The sequence below is a fragment of the Leptonychotes weddellii genome, chromosome 6 (assembly GCF_054177405.1).
Source record: "Leptonychotes weddellii isolate Sample4059 chromosome 6, ASM5417740v2, whole genome shotgun sequence".
Taxonomy (NCBI): Eukaryota; Metazoa; Chordata; class Mammalia; order Carnivora; family Phocidae; genus Leptonychotes; species Leptonychotes weddellii.
In genome coordinates, this window is record NC_138374.1 from 83,948,682 (window position 1) to 83,961,446 (window position 12,765).

At 39.2% G+C, this 12,765-nt stretch overlaps 1 protein-coding gene across 1 annotated transcript in view; it reads right to left on the minus strand.

Moving 5' to 3' along the window:
- Nucleotides 1-11,693, minus strand: part of EXO1 (exonuclease 1) — a 23,703-nt gene extending 12,010 nt beyond the window's left edge. Inside the window, exons 1-4 of the mRNA XM_081823179.1 lie at nucleotides 11,652-11,693; nucleotides 8,532-8,757; nucleotides 4,461-4,707; nucleotides 95-195 (exon numbers count right to left, since the gene is read on the minus strand). Of these exons, the coding sequence (XP_081679305.1) occupies nucleotides 95-195; nucleotides 4,461-4,707; nucleotides 8,532-8,757; nucleotides 11,652-11,693 (616 nt within the window). The remainder of the gene's footprint in view (nucleotides 1-94; nucleotides 196-4,460; nucleotides 4,708-8,531; nucleotides 8,758-11,651) is intronic.
- Between the last annotated feature and the right edge of the window lie 1,072 nt (nucleotides 11,694-12,765).

Below are 12,765 nucleotides of genomic sequence, written 5' to 3' on the forward strand. Positions count from 1 at the left end.
GTCATCACGGCTCCATTGCCTGCAGTCGGATCACCTGAGCTACGAGCTACGTCCAACCCAGCCGGCTTCTGGCCATCTACGCAATCTGACTCACTTAGACTGGTCTCTTTCTCTGTGACAGCACCTTCCTCTAGGGGCTGGCTGCCTGCTTCCACCGATACACAGTCGGCAGAATCCAGAGCACTGCAAAAAAACCTGCCAGAAAAAAACAACAGAAAGAACTTATAAATATTCTAGAGTTTTCCCACAAAGGTGATTAAGATTCAGGGAGTGAAAGATGGTCTAGATTCTTCAAGAAAAATCTCATGAATACATAATTTCGTAAATAAAGACAAAACAGATTTTGAAAGCTTAAATTTTGGTTATACCAACATTCACACATTTAGAAATTTATTTATATAATGAATTTGTAGATAGGATTTCCTAAAAGCAGTCCTCTCTACATACATTACTTAGAACTTGCATATTTTATCTACCCCTAATCGTCACATACATCTTTCCCCCCTAACCTTTATTTAATAAACTCCCAGACAGACTAGAAGCTCCCCGAGGACAGGTACCATCCACAGCACCTACACTAGCGGCTAACACATGGCTGACAGTCAAATATGTGAAGAGTTACAGAAATATGCAACAGAGGGACAATTTACAACTACTGTCTCTTATTTTGTAAAAGCAAAATAAAAGAAATTAGCCACTTACTCTTTATCTTAGCTTATTTCCTAGTAGCAAATCATCTGGGAACTTGTAGTGGTACGTACTCTACCGGCTTTTTAAATAAATACCTTATAAACTTTTATGCTATTTTAAGTATTGAGGTTATGACTTTCATATCTATCATAAGATTCTGTATTAATAAGAGGTATTACTTAGTGTAGCAGCTTTAAAAAGTCACTTATAAACACTCCAATACAAAAGAAAGATCAGTATCATTACGGAGAAGATGTACTCAGAGAATTTTGAGGTTAAAAAGGAAATTCTCAGGGACATCTGGGTGGTTCAGTCAGTTAAGCGTCTGCCTTCAGCTCAGGTCATGATCCCTGGGTCCTGGGTTTGAGTCCTGCATCAGGTTCCTTGCTCAGTAGGGAGCCTGCTTCTCCCTCTGCCTACCACTTCCCCTGTTTGTGTTTTCTCTCTCTGACAAATAAATAAAATCTTTAGAAAAAAAAAAAAAAAAGGAAATTGCCAGGGGATATGATCAGATGAATATGAAACCTAAAGAGAATTTACCTCCTTAATAAGCATTAGTTCAAATCCAAAATGATAAACAGAATATTTACTACATGCTGGAGGGTAAAAATCCTCTCTGTCCTTTATCAAATCCCCGGCTGAGGTGTGGATACAGGCCAAGAAGGAAGCAGTCTATGGAAGGAAAGGTCTTACTAGGCTATTCACTAAGCACAAAACAGGAGCTCCCAGGTCTGATCACATCATTCATTTTTAAGTAAATAAGAACCCCTATGATATCCAAATAGTCTTCCAGGTAGGATTTCATGGGTAAGAGAAGTTAATAGTGACAGTGCCCAAGGTTATAAAATTAATCAGCTAGAAAGCAGAATTAAAACCCAGAACACCCTCTCAGATCAGGGCTACTTCTTCCCAATTAGCCTACAGTGTTGCTTAATTGATATTTCTATTTCTAGGTCTCAAAAGATAAACCGGAATGTTTCTAGGTTAAGTATCTATGTAATAAAGAAGAGTTAAAGCAGACTTCCAAAAAAGCAGATGGGATGGAGACAATCTTTGGCATATTTAATAGCTTGTGTTGCATTACATTAATGTAGTGGGTGATATTACATTAAATATAAATTATATTACAGAGGGGGGTGATGATAAATTCTTGCATATATATTAGTGACTGGGCACTGTGTCAGATGCTTGATCTACTTCTGCTCGTCCCCAGAACAACCTCCAGTAGCTGATCATCCATATTTTATAAAGAAATAGGTTCAGGGTAATTCAGTGGTGTGTGAAAGATCCCTCAACTAATTCAATGACACAGTGAGAATTCATATCCAGGCCAATGAGACGGTTTGTTCCTTTCAACCCACCGCACTGATGAGGACTAGGAACCCCTATGTCGATGGTACTAACTACACCACCCCGGGAAAGTTGTTTAACCTCTCAGACCTTCAGTGTCTTAACCCAAAATAGAGAAAAAAAACAGCGACCCTGACTATCTCATAATTTTGCTGTGAGGAATAAGAGAGTGTATTAAACAACTTCAAAAATGAGCTAAGAAAATTTAGATTTAGATTAACTAGATTTAATCATATCTAGTTATCGGATGTTGCTGTACCACCCAGGTCGGAATATCCTACATCAAGGACTTACAATTATTGTTTCACAGGAAACTGATGGAGGAAAAAAAATGCATTTCTCCAAGGATCTCTTAACAATTTATCAGTGACACATCTGCCTAAACTATAGAGTGGAGATGTGCAGCTGTGAACGGGTATCTCATTAAGCTTGGGTGGTGACCGAGCCGGACATCGAGGGACAGAAAAGGGAAATTTTATTCTCATCCACGTGGAAAAATGAAACGCAAGTTCCAAGGATTTCTGCAAGAGAGGAAAGTCAACTTTCTAGAATGTAGTAACCGGCATGTATCATGTCTTCTTCTCCATCATCTGCAGCCTCCTTTTTCATCATTCCACTAGTAACAAGCACCTTCCACGAGAGGGACTAGTGCAGGCAGAATCAGAATGATCATTTAATCGGGATGTGACTGTTTTCCTTAGGAAGGCCCGATGGGAGAAGGGTCTGGAACGCCGCCTACAGTGAGTTTCAAGGATGACCAGCGGTTGGTTCCTTCATGCCCGTCTCCCACCGTCACGGTTAGACAGACTGGCCGTGGCCTGGTGGATTAAACTTGAAGAACACATCCGTTCTAAGTCTTCCAGAGGAATGTGGGGGCTGATCGGTGTTCTCTGGGCTACTAGGCCATGCCTAGGTAACTTCTGACACTCCAACTTCCTGCCGCTCGGTGTGGTACCACCATCCAGACCATAAAGTAAGAGCTATTCACCATGTATTTACCATCCATCAGGTACCGCTTTAGGCACCTTTGCGTACAGTCATAATGTGATCCTCACAATGGCCCTGAGCTTGTCATAATTGTTGGCCCCGTTTTTTAAAAAGGCGAAAGATTTACGCGATCTGAAGAGAAACCAGAGTATGGCCCCATTTTTTAAAAAGAGGAAACTGAAGCACCCAGAATTTAATCTTCCTGAGTCAAACATCTCATGAGCGAACAGGACAGGACTCAAATCCAGGTGGTCCAATCCCAGGGTCCCAATTGCTGACCCCTACATTATACCGACTCCAAAACCTCATCATCACTCACAGGGTCTATAGAACGGCCTAACCCATCTTTCTGTTTCGCTTTTGGCCTTCTAGAATCCATCCTTCACAGCACACTTGGGACGGTCTATCAAAAGCAGGAATCAAATCCTACCCTTCCCCTGATTAAAAATCACCAAATAGCTCCTATCACCTCTAAAGTCTAAAAGTTCCTTAGCCTGGCTTACAAACCCTCCATGAACTGGCCTCCTGTCTACTTCTGCTCCGTCAGTGTCCTTTTGCAGACTTACATTTTGGCAGGAGTAGTAACAGGAGCGGCCGACAGCAAGTAGCTGCCCCAAGCTCCATGTCTCTGCCCACAGGGAAGGTAGAGGCTCCATTCTTTGTAACGGTACCTGACACCTGTCCCTTCCCTCTGACCCTTTCCAACCACCCACTCAGCAGGAGACGTTCCTTTAATGCCCCCAGGACACCTGAGGCATACTTTTGTTGTACCTGCCACACTGTACAGATTTTCTTTATGGACCTATTTTTGTAACTACACTACAAGCTTCTCAACAAATACTATGTTTCTCATTTTTGTAACCCAATGTCTACTATAGTATTAGGTTCTCAATTAATATTAGAACTCTGTATTTAAATATATTTCTAAAATTACTCTGTTAGGGCGACTGGGTGGCTCAGTTGACTGAGCATCTGACTCTTGATTTCAGCTCAGGTCATAATCTCAGGCTCCGTGCTCAGTGGGGAGTCTGCTTGGGATTCTCTCTCCCTCTCCCTCTGTCCTCCCCCCTGCTCATGTTCTCTCTCTCTCTCAAATAAACCAATCTTAAAAAAAAAACAAAAAACCCTACTCTGCAAAATTGTAGTTCTTAAAAAACAGTAGAAATAAGCAAGGGACCCTCCAAAACAACACAATTTTTCTAATGCAAAATATAAGTCTACAATTCTTATTTTGCTTTAGTATGAAGAGATGTTCAAGAGAACGGATGTGCATTTACGTCGGGACTCAGGTGACACATGACACAAACAGTACATGGACCAAGCCGGGCTCCACACTGACAACCCGGATTCAGTGTTTATGTAGGACAACTGGAATAAGGACCGGCGGAGTAGGTGATACAACAGACACACAACACTGTGTAGATGAACTGTACCTGCTTCTGGTCCCTGGGACCACAACTGCACCGCTGTCTTCATTTTTTCTCTGTAAAAACGCCGCAAATTTATTTCTCGTCGTAAGTGTTGCGCTCCCGTTTTTTCTAACAGTACTTCCATCCACCACGTCAGGCATGAGCATTTCAGAAGAGTTCAAGGATTTAGGACCTTCACAGTTATTTCTCTTGGTCTTCTTTGTAAATGAAAGGGAATACTGACTCAACAGGTCGTCTTCTGACAGCTCTTCTAAATAAAAACAAAATGGCCTGTAAGTCTTTGTTCCGTGTGGAGACTCAGCCTTACTGTTACAGTCCGCATCTCACTGTCCTAAGGAGGAAGTCTTATTTCTTTAATGATGCATCACAAAAGGAGATGCAAGAATGACTCAAAAGAAAAAAAATTCCCTTAGCTGTGTTTTACAATTTCACAGATTAGTTAAGTTGTAATGTCAGTTATTTGTATGATTTAATGTGAAATTACCAAAACCAAAATTTCAGGATACAATCAATTCTGTAAGGCTATTTACTTCTGATACTAAAGGCTTGATTTTGAATAAAAAAAATTAAGGCAATTTACACATCAATGTACGATTTCCTATTTGATTTTTAAAATGTTCCAATAAAACCAGCAGCCACTTATACCCACCACCGATACATTACTGCCTTTGAAGTATATAGGATTGTCACATAGTGAAGTAACCTGCGTTCTAGTTCTGATCCTCATTACCTAGCCATGGGGCCCGAGAAACTTGTGTGACCAATGTATTCTATGGCAGTAGAATAAATCATAAGGTTAAATAATACAGTCAGTTGATGCCCGACATAGACAACAACATAGAGATAGTGGCAGGTGCTTGAAATCAGTCCAACTACAACTAATTCTCAGCCTGAACAGTGAGTGCTCACTACCCTAGGAGATCAGTAAAATGGTTGGGAGTACCAAATACTAGAGACCAGAAGAGGATACCTCAAATTTAAAAATACACAGATTTTTATTTTAAAAGATTTTATTTATTTGAGAGAGAATGAGATAGAGAGAGAGAGCATGAGAGGGGAGAGGGCCAGAGGGGGAAACAGACTCCCTGCCTAGCAGGGAGCCCAATGCGGGACTTGATCCTGGGACTCCAGGATCATGACCTGAGCCGAAGGCAGTCGCTTAACCAACTTAGCCACCCAGGTGCCCAAATACACAGATTTTTAAGAAGCTACAGATCTGTAAATTTGATTTTGCTTATAAAAGCCTTAATTTGTTTATTAAGCAGAGAATTGTGAGCCCTTAGGGAAGAGGGAAGAAGTAAACACAAACATTGTAGGATCCTCAGCAAGGTTTCTCCAAGCAGCAGCCATGCCAAGCTAACCACATTTTCCTACTGTGATAAGGCTATTCGACTAGCTTTTCGGGGGAATTCCATGGGTTTAGATGCTAAGCAGGACACTTCAGTGTCTCTCATATTATCCTAGTGGACAAGGCAGAGCAAAATAACTGGATATGAGTTATGTGGAATTACAGCAAATTGAAGTGCCCAGAAAGACCACAGGTGACTAGCAGTCTGAACAGTCTGGAATCTAGCGTAAGGGCTCTCGACGTCAGTACATTAAACATTACGTAAGCAAACACGTTTTATTCAAAACTTTGAGACACCGGGAGCCATACTTCTCTCATTTCCAGGTGACACAGATAATAACCATCTGTTAGTAGACAACACAAAGATTTTTCAAGAAAGGCAAAAATGGATTATAACGAATTGACTGCATCAGTAGAGATAATTTAATCCAGATTTAAGTTTAAAAGTATAACTGTACCTGCCTTAACAACAACTAGTTGATTTTGATTATAAACTCAGTAAGTGCCAGTAAAATGACAGGAATGTTAACAAAATCTATCTTAGTTTGCAATAATACAAGCATAGTCTCTGGGTGAAGGCTGAAAATACACAATTCTAAACATTTATTGTGCTCTGTAGTAAGAAGACTGCACTTCAACAACCACTCACCATAATAGTCCCACAATTATTAAAACCTGTATTGTATCCAAAGCACAAACTGGGTAGGTAAGCAACTTTTAGCTTGGAAAAGAAATGTAGGAGAGTCATAATGGCTGTCTCTAAATACATGAAAGACCTGTCAACTAAAAGAGGGAAAAAAACTTACTGTTTTATTTTATGTTTGTGTGAGCCCAGGGCACAAAATCCATTGACAGGTGGCAGTTATAACAAAGCAGACCGTGACATGAAGAACTTAGAGATAATGAGTTCTCTACATAAAATGAACAGCTTATCCTCATGGGAACAGGAAGGAAGGAACGAACATGCAGTGTACTTGCTATGGACAAGGGGCTTTTATACGTTACAGTACATAACATACACAAACATTTGTGAACAGGCAGTATAGTTCCCATTTCAGAAGAGGAAACAAAGGTCCAGAGATACTATCAGGGAAAGATTTACGCTCATAAGGAATACATTTTGACGAAACATGAATAATCTATACCTAAATTTGAAAAGCAAAAGCATGAGCTAAAAGGTTTGCTAAGGGCTTGTTTTGTTTTGTTGTTAGACTTTCATTCATTCATGTCTGAAGGAAAGAAGAGAGAAGGACCAGATTACAATTAGTCTTTCTACTTCTACACATCTTCTATGATAGAAATAAAACAGCTCTCCCTAATACTTAGTATTCCACTCTCAGCACTTCTGTTTAACATTATACTGGAGGTTCCAGAAGACAAGAAAAAGACATAAGAGGAGGAAGGGAAAAAAAAAATAAACAAACAAACAAATAAATGGCATCCAGACTGGACAAGGAGAAGCACAACTGTCTTTATGTGCAGGTCACTTGACTGTCTCTGCAGAATCCTGTGGAGTCTATGAGACACTATGAACTAATATGCAGATTTGCGGTACAAACAGGAGATTGAAATACAAGAATCAATCCTACAGTTGACCCTTGAACAACAGGAGAGTTAAGGGCTGACCCCCTCCGGAGTCAGAAATCTGTATCTAACTATTGACTCTCTAAAAACTTAACTACTAATGGCCGACTGCTGACCAAAAGACTTACTGACAACAGAGACAGCCAATTAACACATACTTTGTATGCTATATGTGTCATATACCGTATTCTTGTAATAAAGTGACCTAGAGAAAAGAAAATATTAAGAAAATCATAAAGAGAAAACACATTTACTGCACTGTATTTATGAAAAAAATTCCACATATAAGAGGACCTGCACAGTTCAAACCCTTGTTGGTTCAAGAGTCAACTGGATTTCTAGCAATGAACAATTAGAAATCAAAATTTAAAATATCATTTGTAGTAGCATCAAAAATCTGAAACATACAGATAAATTTGACAATACATGTGTGTGTAAGACACTAAAAACCACACAGCACTGCTGAACACTAAATGAAAGAAGACTTAAATAAACACATCAGAAAACCCAATCTTGGTAAGAAGTCAATTCTCCCCAAACTGATCTATGGAGTCAACTAAATTCCAATCACCATCTCAGCAGGCTTTTTTTTTTTTTTTTAAATTGACAAGTTGATTCTAAAATCTGTATGGAATTGAGAAAAACAGAGTAGCCAAAACAGCTTTGCAAAAAAAGAACAAACTTAGAGTAGACTTAGACTTATATTACTTAATTCCAAGATTTACAGAAAGCTACGATAATTAAGATGATGTTCTGGCATAAAGATAGCCAAAGAGACCCATGATACAGAATGATAGAGTCCAAAACAGACTCACACATATATGGTCAAGGTCAACTGATTGTCACCAAATGTGCCAAGGTAATTCAATGGGGAGAGGACAATATTTTAACAAATGGTGGAGCAAGTGGACTGCCATATACAAAAAAGGTGAACCTTGATCCTTATCCTCACACCATATGAAAAAATTAATCCAAAATGGATCAAAGGCCTAGATCTAAGAGCTAAAACTACTAAAGTTCTAGAAAAAAAAAAAAAAAAAACAGGAGAAAATTTTAGTGACCTTGGGTTTGGCAAAGATTTCTTAAATGTGATCAACACTCACTAATATTTCACAATATATACTGCAAGCAAAAATACATACCATTTCTTGGTCTTTTCACAATGGATGACTTCCTTGGAAGATTTAACCCTTTAATACTGATCACTTGTTCAATGCCCACAGTACTCGGATTTTCCTTCAATCTTGTAGCATTTGAAACAACATCCAGCTCAAGTCTAGGGCAGTAATTCCTATGCCAAATGCTATTAACATTAGATGACTTCTGACATGTTTTGTCATTCCAACTCTGACTTCTTGATTGGGCAGGCTAAAATAGTAAAATCGAAAAGGATTACTTGAAGAAGGAAAATAGCCAAATATTTCCCTCTCTAGCAACATAAATCATAAGCAAATAATTTACTCTTTTGAGCAATTTCTGATGAAATATCTATTCTTTAATAACATTTTCTACTTTGATGGTACTACACTTTTCTATTAAATGTGTCTTGTACTCCTGGGTCTGTTTCTCTTCTAATGAAAGTCAAGTGAGTTGTTAGCTCATTTCTAAGAAATAAAAAGTGAATCTCCTTAAGATTAACAGTGCAAGAAATTAAAATATACTTGAAGAAATGTGGCCAGAACAAGTGCTTTTAAAATCTGAGTATTATTTCAAAACACAATACCAATTAGTTTAATAATGATCTGGCAATAAGCCTCTAAATAGTCGCTTACCCTAGTTACAAAGCACCTGAAAATCAAGACCATAAACCTGTATATTTAAAGTAAGCAACCATCCCATCTCTAAAACCTGGTTGAATTTAAACCAAAACAATCTCATTTATTTTTCTTTTTTAAAAGATTATTTATTCGAGAGTGAGAGTGAGCGCACGCATGCATGTGCGCGTAGAGGGAGAGGGAGAGGGAGAAGCCGACTCACTCACCTCTGAGCAGGGAGCCCGATGCGGGGGCTCAATCCCAGGACCCTAAGATCATGACCTGAGCCAAAGGCAGACGCTTAACCCACTGAGCCACTCACACCCCCAAAACGATCTAATTTAAAACTCCAGTTTCTATTTGACCCATACTTAGTGCCATCTTTAGTGGACAGTATAGACAAACAGAAAGCTATTTGGGTCTACACTGAATCTTGCATAAAAGAGTTATTGCCAGTAAGGGCTGGTAAGCGATCATTCTTAATGCTAATATAACTTATTCACAATTACAACATATTTTGGATGACAGTGCTCTATTAAGAGGATATCAATGATATTCTAATAGAGCAGAGAGGCAAAGATAAAAATTAACAAAGACATAAACAATGTTGGTACTTAGGGCATGAATTCCACTCGACAAAAATCCCACCTAAACTTGGAATCTAATCGAAGCCTCTCACTTAAAGGATAAAAATAAATAAAACAAGGTGACATTATTCAGGATACACCTTGAGAATTAACAAAGGTTATTTGGAATAATTGAGTGAATGGTTATAAAAAACAGCTTAAGCATAATAGCTCATGGCATTAGATCCCATTGATGGTTTTACTGAAAAAAGAGAAACAGGCAAGTAGAAAACCATCCTGGGAAGACTAAATTTTAGATAAACAAAAAGAATTAGTTTGGTACAATTAATGGTTCCTACAGAAATTTCTCTGTAAAAGGATGGCCATCTTAGTGAGCCATAACATTCTCGTTAATGTCTGGACACATTCAACACAACCATTTTAGAGTTTCTGAGACAAAGGAATAACTTAAGAATCATTCCTGATGAAATTATAATAATAGCAATAATTCAAATGTGTAAAGAAGATTGCCGAGTAAACACTTTTCAGTCCCCTTCCTTTGATTACTATCTCCCCAAAACAATAATCAAATTCCATCTGCAGTAAAATTAGGAGATATCTGTATGGCCCAAACCATAGTGAAGACAGAGTACAGATAGAGAAATTTTAAGAACTTAGACCAAGCCCAAGTGTCTGCAGAAAAGAATCCCAAAGGGAAGTCAATTTCTCCTACACAAACGTAAGAAGAGCTCAGGGATTTAAGGCACCAAGTACCATGCAGGGCTCACATGGGGGAGGGCTAAGATGAGGATATTTGATCCCTGGGCCCTCATCTTCCACCCGACCATACAGTCAACTCACACCTACCTGCCTTCAGAACCAGAGCAACTGTTCAGTTGAAACCCAGAAGGAGTAGGCAATTCAGAAGATGGGGAAATCCATTTGTCTGAAGACAGAGGTCAAATGAAAGGCCCACCCCAACTCGCTTTCCCTAACCTGCTCTCAAAATACAAACTGCCACGTATACATGTGCTAAGACAAAACTGGTGGATCCCTTTCTGGAAATTGGAACCATGCAGAGAAAACAAAATCAAGCCAGCTTGTTGGCAACCAGATCACCCAAGAGTAAAGCCCAAGATTATAAGCCCCAATTGTTCACAAATCTTCTCCAGCTGCTCGGTGCCTCTCTCAAATAAGAACAAATAGACAAGAAGCTTCAGATGTTTGAAGAAAGTCTACCATGGAAGAGAAAAGGCCAAAACAAGTAGGAAAAAAACAATTCAGAGCAACAGAGAATGCAGAGAATGGGAGAAAATGTGCAAGAAATTATAATTGATATTCTCAGAGAGATCCATGACAAAGAATCTTTTTTTAAAAAAGATTTTATTTATTTATTGGACAGAGAGAGAGCACAAGCAGGAGGAGTGGCAGAGGGAGAGAGAGAAGCAGACCCTCTGCTGAATGGGGAGCCCGACACAGGGCTTGATCCCAGGACCCCGGGATCATGACCTGAGCCAAAGGCAGACACTTAACTGACTGAGCCACCCAGGCACCCCTGACACAGAATCTTTAAAAAAGTACAATTAAAGAAAGCACCCTTAGAAAAGAAAAGGACTGTAGAAAAAAACTCAACAGAATTTTCAGCAATGACAGAAATGTCCTGTGCAGTCCAATATGGATAGCCACTAGCCACTAAGTACTTGCAAGGTGGCCAATGCAACTGAAGAACTAAAATTTAAATATTATTCAATGTGAATTAATTTAAATAGCCATATGTAGCTACTGGCTACTATACTGGATAGTACAAAGTTGGAAGACAAACATGACACAAGACAAAGACATGAATAAGATAGAAAAAGTCGAAGACTAGGAAATCTAACATCTAATTAAGAGAAGTTCTAAAAAGAGAAAGAGGAAAGAGCAACCTGAGTGTAAGGTTTACGTGATTTGAATTGATGCACATAAGGTTCTTTCCGAATATCATTAGGGATTTGTGCTTAGTAGCTTGGTTTGTTTCAGCTGACAGTAATGATTTCTTTTCAACGCTCAACTGGTCCTGGTTTCTCACTGGCCACCTTTTCCAGGCTCACCTCGTCTTCTTTCTCAAGGAGCTCTGCTCCCTTCACGTAGTGAACACGAGGACAGTCTTGGGCCAGCCATAATTAACTACTCATTACTCCACACACGTTGTTTGCAGCCTGGCATCACTCATCTATCTCATCTTGAAAATCCCCACTGATCTTTGCAAACCCAGGACACCTCAGTTTCTCTAAAGGAGACAGAGAGAGCTTGACCTGGGATCACAGCTCCCTTATTTATTAAATGTGTGTTCTGGGCAAGTTACTTAACCTCCCTCTCATTTCATCTGTAAAATGGGAATAACAGTATTGACCTCACAGGCTTGTTGAAGAGTAAATGAGTTACTATGTGTAAGGTGCTTAGAAAGCATTTAGAATAGGGGCGCCTGGGTGACTCAGTCAGTTGAACGTCTGACTTGGACCCAGGTCATGATCTCAGGTCCTGGGACCGAGCCTCGTGTCAGGCTCCCTACTCAGCGGGGAGTCTTTGTCCCTTTGCCCCTTCCCCTCCTCATGTTCTCTCTCAAATAAATAAAATCTTCAAAAAAAAAAATAGCATTTAGGATGTAGTAAATACCCAATAAATGTTTGCTATTATTATTATGAAGCATTCTTTCCTTAGGTGGAGTTAGGTACATGCCCCCCACCTTTTTCATGGAGACTAGAATACATCTCTATTACAGAAATTTCCACATTTCTATATATACAACCACATCTCCCTTCCCTAGGCAATGAGCACCAGAGGAAGAATTATATTTTATTTTTCTTTATATTCCAGAGCACTAGCTAACCTATGCTTGTTTTAGTGCTTAATAAATGCTCAGTCAAGAACTGAATTAGTGAGCAAAGGTAGAAAGACCCGAATTAGACTGGAAGCTATGAGAAAGAAGAAACTGTCATTCAGAAGAACTAAAAGCAAAAGGATTAGCAGTGAAAGAGAAGCCCAAGTTTATTTCCAAGTCTTCTAGTCTGAGAATG